Source organism: Bubalus bubalis, chromosome 15 (assembly GCF_019923935.1).
Source record: "Bubalus bubalis isolate 160015118507 breed Murrah chromosome 15, NDDB_SH_1, whole genome shotgun sequence".
NCBI lineage: Eukaryota > Metazoa > Chordata > Mammalia > Artiodactyla > Bovidae > Bubalus > Bubalus bubalis.
In genome coordinates, this window is record NC_059171.1 from 17707222 (window position 1) to 17734595 (window position 27374).

The 27374-nt window shown below is 38.6% G+C and overlaps 1 protein-coding gene and 1 non-coding gene across 13 annotated transcripts in view; both read left to right on the top strand.

Annotated features, from left to right (window-relative positions):
• The window catches only part of VPS13B (vacuolar protein sorting 13 homolog B), an 848142-nt gene that overhangs the window by 710423 nt on the left and 110345 nt on the right, over nt 1-27374 (top strand). For all 12 annotated transcript variants that reach the window (XM_044928327.2, XM_025264770.3, XM_025264772.3 and 9 more), the window contains one exon: nt 23697-23893. In XM_044928327.2, the coding sequence (XP_044784262.2) occupies nt 23697-23893 (197 nt within the window). The remainder of the gene's footprint in view (nt 1-23696; nt 23894-27374) is intronic.
• Nucleotides 7311-7445, top strand: LOC112579274. The gene has a single exon (XR_003103771.3). It is a non-coding gene; the product is annotated as a small nucleolar RNA SNORA70 (small nucleolar RNA).

The window sequence follows — 27374 nt, forward strand, 5'->3', positions numbered from 1 at the left end:
TTACATTTTTTTTCTTTCCATGAATCTCAAGAGAAAAATTTGTCCCATAAGTCTGTGATGTACCCCTGAGCAACAAATTAGGTGTCTGTGGCTTTTATTCTAGTCTATGATGTGTTATGAATGTAACTAAATTGTCTAAAAAGCATTCCCCAAACTCATCTTTTCCACATTACATTCTTTCTACATGATGATTCGCTTAACAGGACATAGGTCACCACCAAATAACGGTGGTCAGTACAGCCAGAAATTCTATCTGCAGATTTATGAAGAAAGAGCCAGTCATTCCAGCCCAGGAAATTTGCCTCTCTGTAGATTTTCTGAGATGATTTTGCAAGACTTAGAAAATTATAGATAACTATGAGAGACTTCTTTGTTCCCTTAGCCACCTGAAACCTGAAAACAAACCAGCTGAAAGAGCTGTGGTTTGATATGTTCAGTTGGTATGTAAATAGACATATTTTCTAACACCCTGTGGCTGTTCTTAATGGTAAATCGGAAAAGTATAAGGTTAAGAATGATTGGCACTGAACTACTACTGTAAGTCGTCATTTCAGGCAAATTTGACATGACATGAAATAAGGAAAGAATCACAGTCAGTGTCAAAGCCATTCATATTTCCTTCTAAGGGTATAAATCACCTGTGTGCCTGATTGCTTTCCTTTTGCATGTATGTCACTTTGGGACTGTAGTTTTGAGGTGGCCATTTGCAAGCATGATTGCCCCAGGAAGCTATACAGTTTGCTCATTTTTGCTGCATCAGATTTGAACATATATTTGAAATTCCAAATAGTCTTATGTGTTGTGAACAAAATTTAACTGTATACCTAATGATAAAAGAAGAATTAATGCTTGCTGATTTTCAAGTTTATAGTCAAATCTTACCCATTTTTTAAAAATGATTTCTGCCAATGACCTGTCATCTCTTGTCAACTAGATTTTGTGTATGTTTGAAATATGACAGTTCACATTTTGTTTAATGATATGTGTTTTGTACTCAGTTGTAATATAATATTTTGGTAGAGAAGGGTAAAGAAGACTTTAAATGGAATCCTGAAAAGATGAAATATATCTTGTATACATGTGAATTTTTATTATTTTTATATTTATAGTGACCTTTTATACCTTGTTCATTTCTTGACCTCCAGGGGGTATACTCTGTCTCCACCCAGGATGGGAAAGTTGCCCTTCTTTAGGACACCTTGGGCCTGTTTTTATTACTGACTCCTTCCTTCACATTGGGCTTCTTGAGGGCATTTGTATGATGTTTATCTTTGCTCTCCAATGCCTAACGTAGTACTTAGTAAAAGTTGACTGTGACTGAGTGAAAGCTTAAAATGAAATAGAGTAAGCTTAGCTTAATGTATTGAGACTGTCTCCTGAAAGGAATTGCCAAAGCAAGGCCCTGCCTGCATATTTGTTGTAGCCTGGGTTCTGTATGCTGTTGTCGTGATTGGTTTGGTAGATCTGTGAAGCCTCCTGAATGAACAGGCTGAAGACAAGGAGACCCTTGTAATATTTCTGCTAAGAGGATTAAACAGAGTATAGAAGCTGGTGAAAGTGTTAATCACTCATTCATGTCTGACTCTTTGCTACCCCATGGACTGTAGACTGCCAGGCTCTGTCCATTGAATTCTCCAGATAAGAATACTGGAATGGGTAGCATATCCCTTCTCCAGGGGAACTTCCAAACCCAGGGATTGAACCCAGGTCTCCCAGATTGCAGGCAGATTCTTTACAGCCTAAGCCTGCACAGAAGAGTCAGGGATTTACATAGGTACACAAGCTGGAGTTGTAGACACACAGATATACACAGATAACTACAAGAAAAGGTACTGTTGTTAAGTGCCAGTAAGAAGAGTTTAAGTCGTGTGTCTTTGGGGAATTCTGAAGAGAAATCACTTCTAACTTTGATTATTAGAGAAGAGTTTTTTGTTTGTTTTGTTTCTCTAGAAAAAAGACAAAAAGTTTTGAAGGATGAATGAGATTTCAAGAAGCACTGATGGAGAGAAACTAATGACAGCTAAGGAGATATGTGGTGTAAAAGTAGGAGGTTAGGTTGAGGAGATAGGAAAGGGCCAGAACTGGAGCATAATTCTTTAGGAATGTTAATGGAATTTGTGCAGAATTTCATTTCCACCACATTGAGATTTCTTTCCTTAGGACATTTAATCCAGAATACCAGAGCTCAACCAAGGTTACTGTTTTGAAAACTGTATTGTACAGCCTGCCCTTTACTCAGGGCTTGATTATATACAGGCTTGGTTTTTTAAATTCTTCATACTTTTTCTTCTTTTTTCTTCCAGCTATCTGCCTACAAATAATTCTTCTTCCCATCCTACCTCCATGCAGAGTTAAAATCATGAGTCACTCCTGAATACTTATTAGCAGTTCTATAAAAGATCTGGTGAAAAGATAGCATGGAGTTATGGACTTAAGCTTTGAAAAGATAAACTTTCCCATGGATAAATAGTTAAACCACATTAATTTGGACTGTAAAGATAGATTAAAATTTACCAGCAAAGTATGGAGTAATTCTGTGAAAATTTTTTTTCTTAATCATACTTTAAATCATTTCTGGCAATAGCAGGTACTTAACTATTTATGTATTACTTGTTTGTAAGTTCTGTGAAGTCACGAACCACATCTCTCTCTCTCTCTGGCCATTTAATCCCTGGCTTGCCCTTAACATAGAAACAATACATGTTCGGTGAATAAATTAAGAATCAATCAGTTCAGTTCAGTAGCTCAGCCGTGTCCGACTCTTTGTGTCCCCATGAACCACAGCATACCAGGCCTCCCTGTCCATCACCAACTCCCGGAGTTTACCCAAACTCATGTCCATTGTGTCAGTGATGCCATCCAGCCATCTCATCCTCTGTCATCCCCTTCTCGTCCTGCCCCCAATCCCTCCCAGCATCAGGGTCTTTTCCAATGAATCAGCTCTCCGCATCAGGTGGCCAAAGTATTGGAGTGTCAGCTTCAACATCAGTCCCTCCAGTGAACACCCAGGACTGATCTACTTTAGGATGGACTGGTTGGATCTCCTTGCAGTCCAAGGGATTTTCAAGAGCCTTCTCCAACACCACAGTTCAAAAGCATCCATTCTTCGGTGCTCAGCTTTCTTTATAGTCCAATTCTCACATCTATACATGACCACTGGAAAAACCATAGCCTTGACTAGACAGACTTTTGTTGTCAAAGTAATGTCTCTTCTTTTTAATATGCTGTCTGCTGCTGTTGCTGCTAAGTCACTTCAGTCGTGTCCGACTCTGTGCGACCCCATAGACGGCAGCCCACCAGGCTTCCCCATCCCTGGGATTCTCCAGGCAAGAATACTGGAGTGCGTTGCCATTTCCTTCTCCAATGCATGAAAGTGAAAAGTGAAAGTGAAGTCTCTCAGTCGTGTCCGACTCTAGCGACCCCATGGACTGCAGCCCACCAGGCTCCTCTGTCTATGGGATTTTCCAGGCAAAAGTACTGGAGTGGGGTGCCATTGCCTCCTCGGAATATGCTGTCTAGGTTGGTCATAACTTTCCTTCTAAGGAGTAAGCGTCTTTTAATTTCATGGCTGCAATCACGATCCACAGTGATTTTGAAGCCCAGAAAAATAAAGTCAGCCACTGTTTCCACTGTTTCCCCATCTATTTGCCATGAAGTGATGGGACCAGATGCCATGATCTTCGTTTTCTGAATGTTGAGCTTTAAGCCAACTTTTTCACTCTCCTCTTTCACTTTCTACAAGAGGCTTTTTAGTTCCTCTTCACTTTCTGCCATAAGGGTGGTGTCATCTGCATATCTGAGATTATTGATATTTCTCCCAGCAATCTTGATTCCAGCTTGTGCTTCTTCCAGCTCAGCGTTTCTCATGATACACTCTGCCTATAAGTTAAATAAGCAAGGTGACAACATACAGCTTTGACGTACTCCTTTTTCTATTTTTTGGAAAATAGGAACTAGTCTGTTGTTCCATGTCCAGTTGTAACTGTTGCTTCCTGACCTGCATACAGGTTTCTCAAGAGGCAGATCAAGTGGTCTGGTATTTCCATCTCTTTCAGAATTTTCTACAGTTTATTGTGATCCACAGAGTCAAAGGCTTTGGCATAGTCAATAAAGCAGAAGTAGATGTTGTTCTGGAACTCTCTTGCTTTTTCGACAATCCAGCAGATGTTGGCAATTTGATCTCTAGTTCCTCTGCCCTTTCTAAAATTAAGAATACTTATAAGCTAATTAATCTCACTTGTACACATCCATTTACATATATGTGTGATATGTGTGATACATATGAAACTGTATACTAAATAAAGTATGTGAGCGAGTGAGTGAAAGTCATTCAGCCCTTTGAAAGTCGCAAAAAGTCGCTGACTCTTTGCAACTCCATGGACTGTAGCCTGCCAGGCTCCTCTGCCCATGGAATTCTTGAAGTCAGAATACTGGAGTGGGTAGCTGTTCCTTCTCCAGATCTTCCCAACCCAGGGATCGAACCCAGGTCTCCCACACTGCAGGCAGATTCTTTACTGTCTGAGCCAAAAATACTGGAGTGGGTAGTCAATCCCTTCTCTAGGGGATCTTCTCAACCCAGGAATCGAACCTGGGTCCCCTGTATTGCAGGTGGAGTCTTTACCAGCTGAGCTACCAGGGAAGCCCTAAATAAACTATAAAAATACTCAAAATTGTGAAGGGTTTGAGGTCTACCGGATTTACAAGTTAACAGCTTAGCCTGCCAGAGTCTCTTGGATGCTTATAGAACATATGGGAGTGCTGGATCGGAGGTGAAGGACAGTTTATTACCTACAACAGTGTGTCTGCATATGTGCCAGCTCTCCAAGCCTCTATTCCCTTAAGGGTGATGAAGAGAGCCGGGTAATACTTAAACACATAGTGGGTTACATTACAAGATTGGAACCCTGAACTTGGGGAAACTGAATCTTTTGAAATGGGAGATTAGCATGCCTGCCCGTTGTAGAGAGACACTGTCTCTGTCTTCCATAGCTGTTTGCTATGCATGTGAACTTGAAAAGATGATCTTGAGCAAAGATAATGCCTTTTTTCTAAGATATGTGGGAATGTGATAGACCTGTGGAGGAGTATTTCTTAAGAGACATATACTCTAAAGAGCCCCTATGAGGGCAACACTTTTCATCTAATCAAGGAATCAACAAACCATAGCCTGCCCATCAAATGCAGCCTACCACCTGATTTTGTAAATAAAAATTTATTGGAACACAGACATACTCATTTAGATGTTGTTTACATACTGCAATGTTGTTGTTCAGTTGCTAAGTCATACCTGACTCTTTGCAGCCCCATGGACTGCAGCACGCCAGGCCTCCCTGCCATCACCAATTCCCAGAGCTCACTCAAACTCATGACCATAGAGTCAGCGATGCCATCCAACCATCTCATCCTCTTTCATCCCCTTCTCCTTCTGCCTTCAATCTTTCCCAGCATCAGGGTCTTTTCCAGTGAGTTCGCTCTTCGCATCAGGTGGCCAAAGTATTGGAGTTTCCACTTCAGCATCAGTCCTTCCAATGAATATTCAGGGTTGGTTTCCTTTAGGATTGACTGATTTGATCTCCTTGCTGTCCACAGTCTTCTCCAGCACCACGGTTTGAAAGCATCAATTCTTTGGTGCTCATCTTTCTTTATGGTATCCGTACATGACTATCAGAAAAACCATAATTTTGAATGTACAGATCTCTGTCAGCAAAGTGATATCTCTGCTTTTTAATATGCTGTCTAGGTTGGTCATAGCTTTTCTTCCAAGGAGCAAGCATCTTTTAATTTCATGGCTGCAGTCACTGTCTGCAATAATTTTGGAACCCAAGAAAAGGAAGTCTGTCAGTGTTTCCTTTTTTTCCCCCTCTATTTGCCAGGAAGTGATGGGATCCTACTAGTTTTTTGAATTTTGAGTTTTAAGCCAACTTTTTCACTCTCCTCTTTCACCTTCATCAAGAGGCTCTTTAGTTCCTCTTTGCTTTCTGCCATTAGAGTGGTATCATCTGCATATCTGAGGTTATTGATACTTCTCCCGGAAATCTTGATCCCAGCTTGTGATTCATCCAGCCGCACATTTCACATGTACTCTACATGTAAGTTAAATAAGCAGGGTGACAGTATACAGCCTTGACCTACTCCTTTCCCAATTTTAAACCAGTCTGTTGTTCTATATCTGGTTCTAACTCTTGCTTCTTGACCTACACACAGGCTTCTCAACAGGCAGGTAAGGTGGTCTGTTATTCCCATTTCTTTCAGAATTTTTCACAGTTTGTTGTGATCCACCTGCTGCACTAGGCAGTCAAGTAGTTGCAACACAGAACGTATCATGCAGAAAGCCTCCAGTGTTTGCCATCATCTGTTTAGCCTTTTATAGAACAGTTTTGTTGACCTCTTGATCTAAACATTTAACTTGATGACAAGCCTTCATAAGACATTTCAGGCTTGCTTTTGGTTCTAAACTATTTGTATTTTTTTTTCAGTTATTCTGTGATCCCAACTGACTTCTTCCCAATTATTAAAGATTACTGTCTCTGTTGGAAAAGGAAATGGCAATCCACTCCAGTATTCTTGCTGAGAAAATCCCATGGACAAAGGAGCCTGGTGGCCTATAGTTTATGAGGTTGCAAAGAGTCAGACATGACTGAGTGAGCACACTCTGCACTATAGTTTTTCTTATTACAAAGGGCTGTTAAGAACAATTATCAATAATTACTGTATTCTTAACTCTTTTAGTTTTAAAAACAGTCTTATAGCAGAGTATCATTGTACAAGTATTTGGTTTGTAAGCGTTGCTTATTTGTCAGGTTGCATGCTTTCAAACCTCTGACACAACCAAGTAACTAACATATGGGGATCAATGTAAAGAAGTGGATGAGCTCCCTGGGTTCTAGAATCCTACACTCCCAGCTCTGTAGCTTTTGATTGAGAACCTTAGCAAGTTGTTCAACCCTTCATTTTCCTCATCTGTAAAATGGGTATACTTTTCTAACTTAATTACCATTCAGATTGAATAAAATAATGAAAATCTTGGCACACAGTATGCACTTTAAAATATAAACTCTCTTCCTAAAATGTAAAGTAAAAAATCAAGTCCTAAATTTATATATACTTTAGAATTTTAAAGAGCTAGAGTAGTCTTATTCCTTATTCCTCCTTATTCCACATCTTCCAAATTTGTTACCAGTAAGAGTATCGAGGCTCAGATTAGTTATATGTTACTTCAACTCAAGGTGACAAAACTAGGTTTCAACTGAATTTAGGTTAGAATTAAGTCCCCCTGAGTCTAGCTAGTCTGTTTCTTGGTTCTGTGTTCTTTGCAGCCAGTTAAGCTGACTGTGCTCTTTTCCCCATGGGGGCCCAGTGTGCAGTGGCTGCAGACAGGAGCCTCCTGGTTAGTGTATGCAACCCGTTACCTGTATGTGTTGCCCTAAGGGACCTTGGAAACAACTCTTTCTAGTGGGCATTCATGAGTGGCCTGCTGTCCCCAGTCTATCCCTGGGTTGGGAAGATCCCCTGGAGAAGGAAATGGCAACCACTCCAGTACCCTTGCCTGGAAAATCTCATGGACAAAGGAGCCTGGTAGGCTACAGTCCATGGGGTCGCAATGACTCAGATACGACTGAGAAACTTCACTTTCAGAAGGTCAGAGTCCCAATTACTGTTCTTTACAATAGACCATGTACATTTGACTATTCCATACAGTGAGTGAAATACCTGAACAATTAGAGCTGAGACTAGAACACTATAGTGAGTTTACGGTTCGTAGCCTCATTAAAAGAAAACCATAAAATAGTAAAGTTGCCCTTGGTCCAAGTTAGTTTTGAGTCAGAAGTTCTTAATATATTTTTATTATTTGTCTTTGTGGAAAATATTATATTGAAAGATGTCATATTACACACCTGCATTTGCTTGAAACTTGGTAGCTTGATAAATTGATAAGATAACTGGGTCATATGTTAAGTTTTTTGAAAAACCAACCCAAACATAGATCCTAATAAAAGAATGTTACACATTTCCTTTTAAAGGCTGAAAAAGTGTTTCTCAGGACTCTTAAATTACCATATTCTGATACCAAGGGAAAATAAAATCTGGACTTAGAGTCTTGTTTGTACTTAGAGGGTTTTCCGGACAGGAAGGCAGTCTTGATACAATGCAGTAAGCCAGAATACCAGTGGGGCATTACAGGTGAAAAATCTGCAGCTGTACCCCTTCACCACGATGTATTACAACTGTACGCTGGAATATTTCCTGTACAGAAATGGGGTTTGGTTAACTTTGTTTCCCAAGAGTAGATCACATTAAAATGTTATAAAATCATGATTTCCTGCATTTGAATACTTGTGGTTTCTCAACTGGTTCCAATATTTTAAGGTTTTCTTTTTCTTTTTTTTTTGTATGACTTCTATTAGTTGAAGATGTATAGAAGCTTTTCTTTTCCTTCTTCAAAATCAACTAAATAGCAGATACATATAAAAACTGGTATTATAAGCTAAAAATTTTTTATATTACATATGTATTTGTATTTTATGTTATTATTAAATGATATACGTTGAAGTAGAAGCACAAAAAACTGACATACCATTATCAGGATACATTTTATTTTTAATGCAATTTTATTTTAATTAACTATTGAAAAGTATCTCTACTCGGGTGCTTTTGTTTTGTGTAATGAATATGTTTGTCTTCTTATGAAAAATTGATTGTAGAAATATTTTTCATGTTTAAAAGGACAGTTAAGTCCAATAATAATCATAAATAGAATCCACTTCTGTTTTTATAGAGGCAAAGCTGGTTTTTTTAGCTTGCTACGGTTTTAATGTTTATATTGCTATTTATTTATCCTAATTTCTGTAATATATAAAAAGTATTCTAATTTATGTAATAATACAATGTATTATACATTGTCTCTTTCAATCACACATCAATCCACTATTTTTCTTTTCTTTTTCTCTTTTTTTTTTGGTTATGGTTCAATCCACTGTTTTATGCTTTGACCTCACATTCTGTATTTTAACTATCCACTCTGTGTTTCAACTTACCTATTCTCTAGTCATCAATTTAAAACTCTTTAATCTATCTGCCTCTAATTTTTCTAGTGCATGCATGGGGAATATATTTGGTCTTTTCACCAAATATACTGACCTTATGTTAAATGTAGTATATCTTTTTACTTGCTTAATGAGATAAGATAACTTTCTGTTAAAAAACAAGGGTTTCACAACAATTAACTGTTTCAAAAGTTATCAACTAGGAATGTTTCAGTTAGAAAAGCCCTTTTCCCACCCACGGGTGTAGGTCAGAAAGAAAGTAATGCTCAAAATTCTCCAAGCCAGACTTCAGCAATACATGAACCATGAACTTCCAGATGTTCAAGCTGGTTTTAGAAAAGGCAGAGGAGCCAGAGATCAAATTACCAACATCCACTGAATCATGGAAAAAGCAAGAGAGTTCCAGAAAAGCATCTATTTCTGCTTTATTGACTATGCCAAAGCCTTTGACTCTGTGGATCACAATAAACTGTGGAAAATTCTGAAAGAGATGGGAATACCAGACCACCTGACCTGCCTCTTGAGAAACCTGTATGCAGGTCAGGAAGCAACAGTTAGAACTGGGCATGGAACAACAGACTGGTTCCAAATAGGAAAAGGAGTATGTCAAGGCTGTATATGTCACCCTGCTTATTTAACTTCTATGCAGAGTACATCATGAGAAATGGTGGGTTGGAAGAAGCACAAGCTGGAATCAAGATTACCAGGAAGAATATCGATAACCTCAGATGACACCACCCTTATGGCAGAAAGTGAAGAGGAACCAAAAAGCCTCTTGATGAAAGTGAAAGAGGAGAGTGAAAAAGTTGGTTTAAAGCCCAGCATTCAGAAAACGAAGATCATGGCATCTGGTTCCATTACCTCATGGGAAATAGATGGGGAAACAGTGAAAACAGTGTCAGACTTTATTTTCTTGGGCTCCAAAATCACTGCAGATGGTGACTGCAGCCATGAAATTAAAAGATGCTTACTCCTTGGAAGGAAAGTTATGACCAACCTAGACAGCATATTCAAAAGCAGAGACATTACTTTGCCAACAAAGGTTCATCTAGTCAAGGCTATGGTTTTTCCTGTGGTCATGTGTGGATGTGAGAGTTGGACTGTGAAGAAAGCTGACCGCCGAAGAATTGATGTTTTTGAACTGTGGTGTTGGAGAAGACTCTTGAGTGTCCCTTGGACTGCAAGGAGATCCAACCAGTCCATTCTAAAGGAGATCAGTCCTGGGTGTTCTTTGGAAGGAATGATGCTAAAGCTGAAACTCCAGTACTTTGGCCACCTCATGCGAAGAGTTGACTCATTGGAAAAGACTCTGATGCTGGGAGGGATTGTGGGCAGGAGGAGAAGGGGACGACAGAGGATGAGATGGGTGGATGGCATCATCGACTCGATGGACATGAGTTTGGGCGAACTCTGGGAGTTGGTGATGGACAGGGAGGCCTGGCGTGCTGCGATTCATGGGGTCGCAAAGAGTCAGACACGACTGAGCGACTGAACTGAACTGAACTGATACTTGAGGCAGTAGATAACAGAAAACTTGTAAGTTGAACCAAAGGCTCAACAGGAAGAACCAGGGGATGAGATGTCCATACAGACTTCAAAAGTTCCAGCAGATTCCTGGGAAACTAGGAGGATTTGTCCAAGCTCAGGTCTATGCACTTAACCCAGGCTCTGCATGCCAAGAATGACCTAAGAAGGCCTGTGCTTTCACCTCTGGATGACCTTAAGGCTCTGTATAAGCAGGAAGGGAAGGTCAAGGCAGAGTTGAAGGCATGCTTTAACAGGCACACACAGCCACTTGGAAGAGATTAGATGTGCTTATTGTTTCCAGGCCTTTAAGGAAGTCTCTGTCTAATCATTAACTGATCATTAAGCTCACCAAGTAGAGATTTCAGTGGCCACATGACAAAAAGACTTTTTAGAATTAATTCATAAATGTTAGTAACAACAACAACAAAATGAGTACAAATAATGACAAGCCCTGGAGGAAAAGAATCTGATTTCCACAGTTGCCATTATTTATTAATAATATAATAATAGTAAAATAGTTAATAATATTCATTGATATAATAAAATTTTCTATCATTTAAAATGCCCAGTTTCCAGCAAAGAAGTATGCACTCTGCAAAGAAACAAGAAAGTATGCCCCATATACAGAGGAAGAAAACAATCAGTAGTAACTGTCCCTCAGACACCCAGATATCGTCCTTACTAGACAAAGACTTGAACTGTCTATTTTGAGCATGTTCAAAAAAGCCTAAAGAAAGCCTTGTATAAAGGACTAAAGAGAAATATGAGAATGATGTCTCCCCAAATAGAGAGTATCAATTTTAAAATAAAAGATAGAAATTGTAAAGAAAAAAATGAAATCCCAGAATTGAAAAGTGTAAGTGAAATGAAAAGTTTGCTGGAGGGGCTCAATAACAGATTTGAGCAGGCAGAAGAAAGAAGCAGTAAGTTTAAAGATAAGTCCACTGAGGTGATTGAGTGTAGAAAACAGAAAGAAAAAAGGATGAAAACAAATGACCAGAGCCTTAGAGACTGTGGAATACCATCAAGTTTATCAATATGTGCATGATGGGAGGCCTGGAAGGAAAGGAAAGAAGGGAGAATAAAGACTGTTTGAAAATCTAATGGCCAAACACTTCCCAAATTTAATTTAAAACATCAGTCTACACATCCAGGAAGTTTAGTAAACTTAGACAAACTGAAAGATTGCTGTACCAAGTAAACCTTGACTGCAACTGGAGAGAAGTGATTTATCACACATAAGGAATCTCACTAAGATTAACAGCTGATTTCTCATCAGCAACCATGAGACCAGAGGAAGAGTGATAACATATTCAAAATGCTGAAAGTAAAAGACTGCTAAAGAGAAAATGATTGCCGAATGAAGTAACTATAAACAACTTGGATAAATTGTAAGGGTCAAAATGTATTATGCATTCAGATTTCTTTCTAAGAATCCACTGTAAAGAAACTGCAACTGGAAATTGTAAATGATTCATTATAGGGTCTGTTTTTCTTCTTTAACCTAAAGGTAATTAGTTTAAAGAGCAAAGGATTTATAGGCAAAAGGTCTGCCACTTACTAAGTATGTAACCTTGAACATATTACCTAACTTCTCTAAGCTGCAGTTCACTTATCTGTAAAATGGGAATAATGTATTCCTCGCTAAGAAAATATACAAAAAGAAAAAACTTCGTAAATTGTAAAAGGTTGTTTTTCTGCCACAGCTTCCATCAGTATTTTTATTACTGGGGCTTCTCTGGTAGCTCAGACAGTAAAGAATCTGCCCACAATGTGGGAGACCTAAGTTTGATCCCTGGGTTGGGAAGATCCCCTGGAGAAGGAAATGGTAACCTACTCCAGTATTCTTACCTGGAAAATTCCATGGACGGAGGAGCCTGGAGGGCTACAGTCCATGGGGTCACAGAATTGGACATGACTGAGCGACTAACATACTACTAAAATCGTGAGTAATGATGGGAAAAGCAAACTGTTTTAGCCCTATTATGCTTTCCTGTTAACTGGTATCCCAGGAAATCTGGATATGTGGTGGAAGGAATGATAAAGATAGTATCCTCTGTTGTAACCAAGCCTTAATAACTTACTCCTGAATGGCAGCTCCAGCTTTGTGCTCACTAACCAGCCCCACACAGTCAGCTAAGCTCTCTATCTTGTCGTAAGAAAATGGAAAGGACAGTTGAATCAGATTGATAGATTACTTCACTTGCTAATACTACCATCTCTTTAATATGTACATAATTACAGGGAATGCACTTCCTCTGTATCTTTTTCTTAGGTTGACTGGTGGCACTGAGTGGGCAAAGGGACAATGAATGGCCCAGCTTTAGCAGCCCCTGGACAAAGAATTCAGAACTGTTTATCTATGAGGACAGATGGGCAGCTGCTACCCTGCTGATAGTCCTGGCAGTACTATTAAGTAATAAAAAACAAATTAAGTGCCAAAATATTCTTTGTACCAAAAATATTTTTAAATGGCCAACACACATGCAAATCTTCCCAAGTTAGCCATCAAATGGAAACAAATAGTGGAATCATATTTTAAATGCAAGAATACATGTGCTTTTACCAACTGGCAGATATACAACCTAAAATATATTTCTATGCAAAGACCACATATGCTTAGAGTACAGTTTATTATGTATGGCTGGCTAATTTTTTAGGTCCTGTCAAATAATGGATAGGAAAACAAAATGTAATAAAAATATATATAATCTTGACAGTCATTTGAAATGTACCATGTGTTGCATGTGCAATGTTTTCCAGTGAAACCAATTTACTCGTTCCCACTTCCCATGACTCAGTACTAGATATTTAGACTCTCTTAACTATTTTTTGGCAACCAAACGTTCTTGGAATAGTCATCTTTCCTTCAAGTTATTCAGTGCAAGCATTAATAATAAATCCTCAGTTTTGATATGTAACTAAAGATCATTCACATCATCTCTTTCAAAGCTAAAAGTACAAAATAAAGCTGTTTTAAATAGATCACACAAAACAGACCACAGATTTATTCCTCAGAATAGTTGTTGTTTAGTCACTAAGTTGTGTCCAACTCTTTTGCAACCCTATGGACTGTATACCCTTCCAGGCTCCTCTGTCCATGGGAGTTTCCAGGCAAGAACATAAGAGTGGGTTGCCATTTCCTTCTCCAGGAGATCTTCTCAACCCAGGCATCGAACCCGCATCCCCTGCATCGGCAGGCAGATTCTTTACCCCTGAGCCACCAGGGAATAATTGCTGCCATATGAAGCACAGTGTGACCACATTAGATTTTTAGTTTAATTATGTTACTTCTAACCTGGAGATTAGCAATGTCTACTTCCAGCTGAATGGTAAAGGAAGATTAGTAAGCAAATGAAAAGTTTGGTAAAAGTGGATGTGATCACAAAATAATTTGAAAGGAGAGCTCAATATATAAAATAAGACCTTTTTAGAGTAGAAAACTGTACACAAAAAAAAAATTGCTGTTTTTTCAGCACCTATCTTCATTTGTAAATTTTAAAATTACTTATTGAACATATACCATGTGCAGACTCTGTGCCGTGAGTTTATTGGAGAAATAGCTAGAGTTCATTAAGAACACACAGAATGCAACCAGGCCTCGGGAAGGAGCAATAGGCTACTCCTGAAGTCATAACCATTGTCCCTACCTCCTAAATGAGATCTCACTTCCAACACATGCCTCACTTCTCTCTCTCCTACTCACTCCCTGAACTGAGATTTCTCCCCCGCTTGTCTGGATTCTTGTCAAGAATCCCTTAGAAGAAATGGAGTAGCCATCATAGTCAACAAAAGAGTCCGAAATGCAGAACTTGGATGCAGTCTCAAAAATGACAGACTGATCTCTGTTCTTTTCCAAGGCAAACCATTCAGTATCCCAGTAATCCAAGTCTATGCTCCAAGCAGTAATGCTGAAGAAGCTGAACAGTTCTATGAAGACCTACAAGACCTTCTAGAATTAACACCCAAAAAAGATGTCCTTTTTGTTACAGGGGACTAGAATGCAAAAGTAGGAAGTCAAGAAACACCTGGAGTAACAGACAAATTTGGCCTTGGAGTACAGAATGAAGCAGGGCAAAATAGAGTTCTGCCAAGAGAACGCACTGGTCATAGCAAATCCCTCTTCCAAAAACATAAGGACATCACCAGATGGCCAACACTGAAATCAGATTGATTATATTATTTGCAGCCAAAGATAGAGAAACTCTATAAAGTCAGCAAAAACAAGACTGGGAGCTGACTCTGAAACAGATCATGAACTCCTTATTGCCAAATTCAGACTTAAAAAAAGTAGGGAAAACCACTAGATCATTCAGGTATGACTAAATCAAATCCCTAGCAATTATACAGTGGAAATGAGAAATAGATTTAAGGGACTAGATCTGATGGAGTGCCTGATGAACTATGAGCGGAGGTTCATGACATTGTACAGGAGACAGGAAGCAAGACCATCCCCAAGAAAAAGAAATGGAAAAAAGCAAAATGGCTGTCTGAGGAGGCCTTACAAATAGCTGTGAAAAGAAGAGAAGCAAAAAGCAAAGGAGAAAAGGAAAGATATACCCATTTGAATGCAGAGTTCCAAAGAATAGCAAGGAAAGATAAGAAAGCCCTCCTCAGTGATCAGTGCAAAGAAATAGAGGAAAACAATAGAATGGGAAAGACTAGAGATCTCTTCAAGAAAATTAGAGATACCAGGGGAATATTTCATGCAAAGATGGGCACAATAAAGGACAGAAATGGTATGGACCTAACAGAAGCAGAAGATATTAAGAAGAGGTAGCAAGGATACACAGAAGAACTGTACAAAAAAGATGTTCACGACCCAGATAATCACAATGATGTGATCAGTCACTTAGAGCCAGACATCCTGGAATGTGAAGTCAAGTGGGCCTTAGGAAGGATCACTACGAACAAAGCTAGTGGAGGTGATGGAATTCCAGTTGAGCTATTTCAAATCCTGAAAGATGATGCTGTGAAAATGCTGCACTCAATATGTCAGCAAATTTGGAAATTTGGAAAAGGTCAGTTTTCATTCCAATCCCTAAGAAAGGCAGTGCCAAAGAATGCTCAACTACTGCATAATTGCACTCATTTCACATGCTAGTAAAGTAATGTTCAAAAATTCTCCAAGCCAGGCTTCAACAATACATGAACTGTGAACTTCCAGATGTTCAAGCTGGTTTTAGAAAAGGCAGAGGAGCCAGAGATCAAATTGCCAACATCCGCTGGATCATGGAAAAAGCAAGAGAGTTCCAGAAAAAACATCTATTTCTGCTTTATTGACTATGCCAAAGCCTTTGACTGTGTGGATCACAATAAACTGTGGAAAATTCTGAAAGAGATGGGATACCAGTCCACCTGACCTGCCTCTTGACAAACCTGTATGCAGGTCAGGAAGCAACAGTTAGAACTGGACGTGGAACAACCGACTGGTTCCAAATAGGAAAAGGAGTCCGTCAAGGCTGTATATTGTCACCCTGCTTATTTAACTTCTATGCAGAGTACATCATGAGAAACACTGGGCTGGAAAAATCACAAGCTGGAATCAAGATTGCTGAGAGAAATATCAATAATCTCAGATATGCAGATGACACCACCCTAATGGCAGAAAGTGAAGAGGAACTAAAGAGTCTCTTGATGAAAGTGAAAGAGGAGAGTGAAAAAGTTGGCTTAAAGCTCAACATTCAGAAAATGAAGATCATGGCATCTGGTCCCATCACTTCATGGCAAATAAATGGAGAAACAGTGGAAACAGTGGCAGACTATTTTGCGGGGCTCCAAAATCACTGCTTTTGAACTGTGGTGTTGAAGAAGACTCTTGAGTGTCCCTTGGACTGCAAGGAGATCCAACCAGTCCATTCTAAAGGAGATCAGTCCTGGGTGTTCTTTGGAAGGAATGATGCTGAAGCTGAAACTCCAATACTTTGGCCACCTCATGCGAAGAATTGACTCATTGGAAAAGACTCTGATGCTGGGAGGGATTGGGGGCAGGAGGAGAAGGGGACGACAGAGTATGAGATGGCTGGATGGCATCACCGACTCGATGGACATGAGTTTGGGTGAACTCTGGGAGTTGGTGATGGACAGGGAGGCCTGGCATGCTTCGATTCATGGGGTCGCAAAGAGTCGGACACCACTGAGCAACTGAACTGAACTGAAAATCACTGTGGATGGTGACTGCAGCCATGAAATAAAAAGATGCTTACTCCTTGGAAGGAAAGTTATGACCAACCTCGATAGCATATTAAAAGCAGAGACATTACCTTGCCAATAACAGTCCGTCTAGTCAAGCTATAGTTTTTCCAGTGGTCATGTATGGATGTGAGAGTTGGACTATAAAGAAAGCTGAGTGCTGAAGAATTGATGCTTTTGAACTGTGGTGTTGGAGAAGATTCTTGAGAGTCCCTTGGACTGCAAGGAGATCAGTCCTGAGTATTCATTGGAAGGACTGATATTGAAGCTGAAACTCCAATACTTTGGCCACCTGATTCGAAGAGCTAACTCATTTGAAAAAACCCTGATGCTGGGAAAGATTGAAGGCGAGATGATAAGAGGAGCACAGAGGATGAGATCATTGGATGGCATCACCACCTCAATGAACATGAGTTTGAGTAAACTCCGGGAGTTGGTGATAGACAGGGAGGCCTGATGTGCTGCAGTCCATGGGGTCGCAAAGAGTCAGACATGACTGAGCTACTGAACTGAACTGACTGTCTGGAGACTGATTTGTATCCCTTTTTTCCTGCTCTTCCCAAACCCTCCTTCCTCTGCTTCCCAGACTTTTCCTTTGAGCCCTTTGGAACACTTGCTCAATGACTAGTGAACTTTCATAAACCTCGGCCTCATCTTCAAGAATTCCCTCTCCTCCTTCTTAAATGAAATTCTGCGGTCCTCTGGGACTCTGTACACCACTGTAACCCCCTGAGGTGTAAGTGGTTTATTCTCCCACATCACTTTTGCCTCGGGCTCAGGAGATAAAGTGATCTGCTGTTCACCTGTGCCACATGCCTGCACTCTTCTCCCCTCCTGTAAAAACCTCCTTCTTGGATACTTGTGGCACCCAGTTGTATCCTCCTCACCCCTCTCTGTTGTAGCCACCTGCTAACTATTTGGTCGTTCTCCCTCATCCTCAGAGGTCTTCAGCCCGTGGTGTCTGGCCTTTTTCTTCACAGCTGTCAGCATCCATGTAAAAGACCCAGCCAGACCCCAGCTTGAGCTCCTCACTCGAGCGCTCTCCTCCTCTGCTCCATCTAAGTACTCACTCCCACACACCAGCCCTGGAACTTGTCAACATCCCAAACTGCCCCTCCTCCTAAATCATTCATTCCAGCATCCTAATCTTACTAGCAATCTTTCCATCTCTCCAGTCTGCTCGCCCGGCAAACCCCACTACCATCATTCATTAAACTTTAATGTGTAGAAACTTAACAGTCTCTGCTTTTTCGCTATCCATCAGCTTGCTCTGTTCTCACATCCCTTTCTAAACAGTTTATATTCTTAATTCAACATTTAAAACACCTTCTTGAGAATAAGTACTATAAGCTTCTTTGCTGTCTTTCCGTTGCATTCTCTTAATGAAAGGTTAAGGCTGGTTGAATCTACAGCTATGTATCAACACAGTTAACTCCCTCTCCCACATTCTAAAAGAGCCAACTCCGTACTCAGGATTTCCACTTAAATGGCTCATTGGTGCCTCCAACTCAGCTTGTCCAAAAATGAACTTAGGTTCTCCCCTCCTCCACCCAATACGTACCACAAACCTACTCCCCAACAGGATCCATCAGTCTTACTCATACCAGTAAATGACATCAGCACCCATACAGTTGCTTGGTCCAGAAACCTGGGAGTCATCCTTAACTCTTCCCTCTCCAGTATCTAATCAGTCAACACATTTTTATGTCTCAAGAATCTCCCACATACCACCAGCCATACCATAAGCCATCTAGTTTGTAGCATAGACCACTGTCCTAACCTCTTAATTATCTGTTCATGTTCTTGCTCATCTCATTCTCTTCCAACACATTCTCTACACAGTATCCAGAAGCTTTTAAAAATATAAATTTGACTTTAAGCATTGTTCCTTCAAAGTTATCTCATAGGCATTAAGATAAAGTCTAGAATCCTTATCAAGGACTAAAATAATTTTGTTTTTATTACTTACTTTTCACCAATGAGGGAACTAAGACTTGGAGTCATTAAATAAGGTGCCCAAGGTCTCGGAGTGGTGATTAAGGGTCATGGCCAGAATTTTATCCAATGAAATACCAAGATTTTTTTCTTTTTATGATGAAGAAATTTTAAAAATGAAGATTATATTTATATGGTTTATAAATTTGTGGCTCAATATGTATTTTAGATAGTTGACTAAAATTACCTTTAAAATGTTTAATTGTACTGAGTATTGTTGTCAGCTTTTCTTCTGAGGTTTTCAAGACAAAAATGTTCTTAAAATGGTGGAAAGGATTCATATATGACTTTTATAAATGCACTTATAGGCACACAATTTTAAATATTTTCAACAGTTTCATTTGGAAGTTTCATTTATTAATACCCCTTTATTAACCAAGGAAAATCCTGACGAACACACAACACATATTTTAGGATGTGTGTCTGTAGTAGTTCTCTACTGTTTTCTAATTTTGAGAGTAGCCTGGAATGTTGCGATTGAAGTATATAACCACAGAGCCAGCCTCACACAAAATTGTGAACAAAATAAAATTTTTCGTTGGCTTTCTTCCAAATCTCTCTTTTTGAACTTTCACAGTTTCTCCTTCCCTAAGCCCCAGTGTTGGTACAGTTCACTTTCATTCCCCTTAAACTACCTAATGGCTTCCCACAATGGTTGCGAGCTTGGTTTGCCTTTTATTATGGATCTATTCCAACTCCCTCCTATACATCAAAACTTAGTAGTACTTTTCTCTTAATGTCTCACTCTGCTTTCCAGTGTGACAGCCAATTTTCATAAGCTATTATACATTAATTTTAATGGGGAACTTCTGGAGTTCCCCCAATACCAGAAACAAGTCTTTTTTTCATCCCATTTGGTATATAACCTTACTATCAAGAAGATGAGTTTTGAACTTTACGTTCTGTTAATTTACTACTAGTAAAAAAACAATGAGTATGTTAAATGTTTTTTCTAAACTCATTTGCCCTCTCCCAGGAGATTCTTATGTGTCTCACCTCACTTCCCACATCTTATCCATAACTGATAAAGGACTGACTTACTGGCAGTCTAGAAAGGAGTTCAGCAAGGAGATAATTCCTTTATCTCTCAAATAATAGCCATCATTCAGGAACACATCTTAATAGATATGCAGCAGAAAACCATATTGAACTATGATTACAAGCTTCCTGAACATCCAGATTCAAGGTTTATTCTTTCCACAAGTCCAACCCATTGTTGAGAAATCTAACAAGCAGGACTCTTATTCACAACCTACCTGATTCTTTTTTTTTTTTTTTTTAATTTTATTTAATTTTATTTTTTTAATTTTATTTTTAAACTTTACATAATTGTATTAGTTTTGCCAAACATCAAAATGAATCTGCCACAGATATACATGTGTACCCCATCCTGAACCCTCCTCCCTCCTCCCTCCGCATTCCATCCCTCTGGGTCGTCCCAGTGCACCAGACCCAAGCATCCAGTATCGTGCATCGAACCTGGACTGGCAACTCGTTTCATACATGATATTTTACATGTTTCAATGCCATTCTCCCAAATCTTCCCACCCTCTCCCTCTCTCACAGATTCTTTTAACAATGCCCAAGCTTCTAAGTTTTGATGTATAGGAGACAGTTGGAATAGATCCATAAAAAAAAGTGTTCTTTGCGCATGAGAAGGATAAATACTTAGTAACTAACATTTCTTAAGCTTTTATTGTGTGCTATTAAATAGAATGTTTGTCTCTTTTAATCCTCACAACAATTCATGAGCCAGTTCTGTTATTATCCTCTTTTTAGGGATATGAGTACTGATGTTAGGAAAATTAATTTGCCCAATAACCCATAGCTAATGGAGCTAGGAATTGAATCCCATTAGATGTAACTCCAAAGTTTGTGCTTTAATCTTCTATACTTCTCTGTGGGGAATTTTTAGTGTGCCAGAGATGGACTGAATCACTCAGAATGTGTTTATTTGTTCGTTCATTCATGAATTATTCATTCATTTATTCAGCAACTTTTTTTGAACATTCACTGTATACAGTTTGCCAGGTGCTGTGAAAATCTAAAGCTTAGCCAAATGGAAATTATTCCCTCAAAGAATGTGTCTATCAGGGAAAATGTCATGTATAGAAATAACTGTAACATGAGGTGTGTAGTGATAAGAGCTATGAAACAGATTCCCATTTTAAAAAACTATTTGAATTCAGAAAAGGGAAAGCATTTCTCCATCTGGGAGGTGAAAAGGCTCAAAGAAAGGTGGTATTTCATTTGGACCCTGATAAAGGGGAAAGATTTAAACATTAGACAATGAGAAACCAAAGATGCTATAGATATTTCAGACTGAGAGACAATATAGGAACAAAGACCCAGCGAGAAGAAAGTTAGAAAAATATGTGTGTCTTGGAAAGCAAGAAGGAGAATTTCAAGAAATGGTGACTGAAAGTAGAATTTATTGATATGTCACTTGTCCTTATCACCAACCAAAACATGCTGCATTTCATCACTCTGTTAGCCTCTTAGACATATCCATTTTGTCCCCCTTTCTTCCATTTAGCTCCTCTCCATACATGGATGCTCAAGTCACTGTTTAAGGAAAAGAAACTATTACAGATGACGGTAGAATTTATTCCCATTCAAAGATTAAGAATTGCTTTATTTAAGAAAGATAGATTAAGGAGAAGTCTATTCATTCAGAAAGCATCTACTAAATATACTGTTATGTCCCCCAAACTCTTAGATGCTAATATGTTTTAAAAGAATATGCAATTTTTGCTTCAAGGATCACAGGGTCAGCTAAAGGAGACAAACACGAATAAGGAATTGCAAAGTATAATGACCTCTGAGGTAGAAGAGTGTGGTAGATATGGAAGTGACACAAGAAAGGTAGAGATCAGCTCTGAGAATGGTCATAATTAGGAAATTCCTTGTTCATTTTAATGGTTGTACAGATTCCATTCTATAGACCTACATGTTATATTTAATCTTATATTGGCAGATATTTTAATGTTTCCACTTTCTTATTCATATAGTACTGAAGTAAATCCACACACATACACACATCCTTGCATTGGAATATCTGTAAAACAAATCCTTAGATGTGTCCTTCCAAGCGTTTAATATATATTGCCAAATTATTCTCAAAGATACTGGGTAGAAATGCTTTTTTTTCCTACACCTATACAGAAATTAGAACTGTCTTTTCAAACTGCCACATTACTAAATAAAAATATTACATTATTGCTTTAATTTGAATTTCTATAAGTATTAATGAAATTGAGTATCTTTTCATGTTTACTGACTGGTTATATCTTTTCTTCTGTGGATTAATTGCTGTCCACATCTGGGATTTTACCTTATCCAGACTAATAGCCTGTTAATGTTTTATGAATGCTTACAGAAGATATTATACTTTGGTCAGAAACAAAGAATATCATTGCTTGTGGCACAGCAGACAGCATGAACATCATCTTTGTATTGGTTCCTCTTGCCCCCATGTCCCACAGGGGCCATGCAGAAAGGCCCCCAGGGTTTTCTCAGCATGCAGTAGATAAATGGCACAGCGTGGAACGTGGACCTTGTCAAATCCACCCATTTTAGAGCAAGTCTGCTCTTTGTCCTGGAAAGAAACTTTACCTCATCGCTCAAGGATGCTTTCTACAAACACAACCTGAGAAACGGCCCCAGTTAATAGCTTTCAGGGCCTCGCATCCTTTGCATACCTGGCAAGAATATGCAGGGACATTCAGGGCCTCTTCCAACAACTGCCTTTGCTTACTTTTCTATATGCATACTTATCACTTTTTCATTGATTTATAAGAGTTCTCTGCTATCACAACAGGGACCCTAGATCTGTCATTAAATATTACCTGTTTTTATCCTAGTTTGCTTTTTATTAATTTTGATGTTACTGGTTGTGAGGTTTGTCTTACCATCCTTGGGTTTCATGCCACACACAGAAAAGTTTACCCTATTATGATATAAGTATTAACTGATTTTTTTCCCTTATGCTCTCAGTTTTTAGCCTTTAAAGTCTTAACATTTTGATCCTTTTGGAACTTACTTTGATATAGGAATCATGTAGGGACCCACTTTGTTTTACCAGGCTAACCAGTCCTTGCAACCTCATTTCCGGTCTCTCCCCTACTTGTTTGAAATAGTACCTTCATTATATACTAAAATTTATCTGTACTTATATTTTATGATTCTTGTTTCTATTTTTCTATTTGTATGTTGCTACTCCAACCTTATCTTTAGCTTTAGTAAGTACAGCTTTGTAACACATTTAACATCTGGTAGAATTAATTCCCCATTCTTTCTCCTTTATTTAAAAACTTTCTTGACTATTTTCACATATTATTATTGAATGGGCCTTTTAAAATAAAGTAGGTAAACAGGATGAATATAACTATGAAAAGAAATCCTAAATTACTGTCCTTTTTACTTATTTCCCCTTTTAAATTGTAACTTTTATGAAGATTTGATTTGCATGTCAACAAATACAAAAGCATAGTTTCTCTTTGCAACTTCTTTTTTTTTTTTCTTTTAAATTTTATTTTATTTTTAAACTTTACATAACTGTATTAGATTTGCCAAATATCAAAATGAATCCGCCACAGGTACACATGTGTTCCCCATCCCGAACCCTCCTCCCTCCCCCCTCCCCATTCCATCCCTCTGGGTCGTCCTAGTGCACCAGCCCCAAGCATCCAGCATCGTGCATCGAACCTGGACTGGCAACTCATTTCATACATGATATTTTACATGTTTCAATGCCATTCTCCCAAATCTTCCCACCCTCTCCCTCTCCCACAGAGTCCATAAGACTGTTCTATACTAACGCATATATATGGAATTTAGAAAGATGGTAACAATAACCCTGTGTACGAGACAGCAAAAGAGACACTGATATATAGAACAGTCTTTGCAACTTCTAAAATCTTCTTTCTTTTACTATAGATTCCTTGTAGTTTGGAATACTGGGATGAACTCCAGAAGGTTTTTGTTGCATTTCGAGAATTTAGTCTGTCTGAAAGCAAAGTTTGTGAACTGCAATTGCCAGATATCAATCTTGTGAACGACCAGAAGAAACTGGTATCCTCGGATCTTTGGAGAATTGTCTTGAACAGCAGCCAAAATGGAGCTGATGACCAAAGGTAACTCTGAAAAAAGTGAAAAATGAAATAGTGGCGTTGTACTAAGAAATCATAGTCAAATCGTCTTGTCTGGTGGCCCCTCATTTAGCTGTATCTCAGCTCTCTAGCAGCTGCATCTGTCGGAACTATGCATGAGAACCAGGAAGCGAAGTAGAAGCTGATGTTTCAAAGTCTGTGTATTAAAATTCCTGTTTTACTTGAGCTCTCTCAGAGTGCTTGTTCCTTAGATATAAAAGGAAAAGAGAGCAAAAGGCAAACTACAAAGATCCAGTTATCCTAAACTAAAAACTGTAGACGAAAAGAGCCATACACACTTCAGTAGAGTCTTAATGACAGTCATCAGTACATGTAAATGGTTAACCATGGGGCATTAAAAGAGAGTTTAAGTAAATAATTGTCTCCTTCTGAAAAGAAATTTTGGAAATATTTCCTTCTTACATGGTTTTAAAAGAAAAAAAACCTTTAAAAGACAGACCTCCAGACATTAGGAAAACTTGGCTAACCAAAATAATTTATACTCAAAGAATTTCAGATAGCCAGAGCTTTATGCAGCTCTTGAATCTATCTGTCTGTAATGTATCTTGAAAGCTATAGACTTCAGGTATTCTGAATCATGTCCCTAGAACTTCCTATTCCACACCTCCTGCAGGTTAGTGACAAAACAGAGACAAATTGTTCCCACTTTCAGTGTTTGCTTGCTTAATACATCCACTAAATTAAAGAAAAAATGGCTTCAGCATTGTGTTCTTCAGCACTCCTTCTAGATTACATATCCATTATATCTTTCTGTTCATGCTCTCATAATGACAAGAAAAAGACACTGAATCACCATAAGTGGAACAGTTTCTTGGGTCATGTGATATGTGTGCAGGGGACCCATATTGATGTTGCTGCCCATCACTTTCAATGTCCTACCTTTGAATTCTCCTGACAGATTCACTTTAGCATCATCTTATTCCTTGTATATAATCCCTCCCTCCCTTTCTTTCCCAAGCACCATTTTGACACTAACAGAGAGAGAAAAAATCCACTATTCCAACACCTTGCAGCTGAACTGTTTTCTCTTTTTTTTACCTTTATTTTTGCCATCATTGTATGCCTTTACAGGGTCATAATCATAGCATACCATTTTGTATTCTGATTCCTATTTTATATTATAGATAGTTGTAAATACTTTCTCTTTTGTAATTAGTAATAATATGTGTTCCTTGAAGAACATTTGGGAAATAAAGAAAATAATATCATTACCCATCATATCACACAATACAAACCTCTGTTTGCATTTTAGTCTGTAGCCTCACCATCTTTTTTTCATTGATTACTTTGTTTGCTTAATAATAATACGTCTTATACTTTACATACTCTATTTCTAGGTCATTTGGGCTCTTTAAAAATAATTACCTTCCTAGTATATTACCTACTAAAGTACGACTGGTGAAAATATATTAGAGGAATGGGGTGTTGATTTTACATGTATGAAATGCAGCTTTGAAAAGAACACCCGTCCTGTGAGGAGTTAGCAGGTGGATAGAAAGATTGCCTCTTCTAAGCATAAATTACCTAGTCAGAAACCAGGAAATCTCAGAAAACAGAGCTATCGGTAATGAAATTGATTTAAAAACAAACCACTGTTTTATTATTAGTATCAAGTTACACATCATTTCTTGATTCTAATAATGAAAGAATACATTTTCATCAATTGAACAGGTTAAGTCCTTTGAATCTGAAACATTCATAAAAATCTAGCAGTGCGGAAATGTGGAATCTTTAGGGAATGGAAATTTATGCAGTCAAATTTAGGCAATTTTTCACCAGGCTTTTGACATTGTAATCACAGGTCTTTTGTCCTCACCTGGGATTTTTCATCTTGCCTAATATTTCATAATTGATCTTGCTTTAAATTGCTTGACATAAATTTTTCAGGTAGAAATTTATATTAGTGAAATTAAATTTAAAGAGCTGGTTTAAAAGTCAACATAATAAAACACCAACATTAAGACATTTTTCAAAAAGGACAGTAAATAAATTTCATCCAGTTTCTTGGAGGAAAACATCAGTGCTTTGATAATATTTAACATTTTATGTAGAGATAAAACTGCTATAATTAGATCCAATATATTCTGTCATGAGAGATCTAAAACTGAGCGAAAACCTGACACTTTCATGATTAGAATTTGTCTTATCTTAAATAATGTTTATGGTTTGAGATGGATATGCATCAGACCATTGTACATTACTAGAAGAAAGTTCATAAAAATAAGTTCCATGAAGCTTAATCTAAAAAAAAAAAAAGGCATCCTGCCCACAACTGTCAAAAGTGCAGCAGTGTAGGACACTTAGTGATAGCGGCATCACTGTGTGTATGTGAATAGAAGCACTGTTTATTGGAGAATTCCAAGTCAGGAGACCTGGGTTTACATCCTGGCTCCATCCCCAACTAGCTATTTGGCCTCAAGAACCTGATTTGTGAGCTGAATGCTTAGGAAGGGGTAGGAGCTAACCAGTCTAAAGGGTGACAGGTAGCCTTCAGTACTTAGGACTGGAGGAAAAAGATTCAGTCTCTTAAACCTTGGTCTGTGTATCCCATACAGGCATATATTCTTTAATTCAATCCCCATGTATTTGTAATACTTATTTTCTCCTGTCTTTAATTAATGGTTTGCTTGGTCATATGAAAATGAATATTGGGTAATGGTTAGTCTTAGTTTCCACAGTAGTACTGACCTTTATGAGACTTCTTCTGTTTGTGGTGCATTGGACTGAAATAGCAGATACAGTCTTTAAGGCCTGACCTGGAGGGTACCTGGTGGCTCAGATGGTAAAGAATCTTCCTGCTATGCAGGGTTCGATCCCTGGGTTGGGACGATCACCTGGAGGGGGCCGTGGAAACCCACTCCAGTATTCTTGCCTGTAAAATCCTATGGACAGAGGAGCCTGGCGGACTATAGTCCTTGCAGTCACAAAGAGTCGGACACAGCTGAGCGACTGACACTTTCAGGATAGCCATTTTAGCTATTTATTTTGAATCTCATCATGTATACATTTGCCCATCCCCATTACCCACTGCTGAAGTTTAAATAAACCCCTTTTACCAGTTAGGTCCTGACAAGAAACAGCCAGCACACTCAAATAGATTTCTTGAGGAGAGTTTAATGTAAAAACTGTTTCCAAAGTGTTGGCAAGGTTAAGGGATAGGACAGTACCCTGAGGCTAGAAACCATGAGGAACCATCCCATTCTTATTCCTGGAAGAGCCAGGTGATACAGCCATTACTGAAACTAACCCAGAACACGTGATTGTAGCTGTTTTTGTAGCAGCAATGTGAGGAAATGTGACTAAGAAGGAGCCAGGGGAATGGAGGTCGTCCTCCTAGTCTCTTCCCATCTTCTGATCTCCTGTGGGCACCTTCCACTGGCTGAACCAAAAGACACGCTGAGAACAAAGTGGCTCGTTGATACAGTCAGGGACAGAGAATAGGACA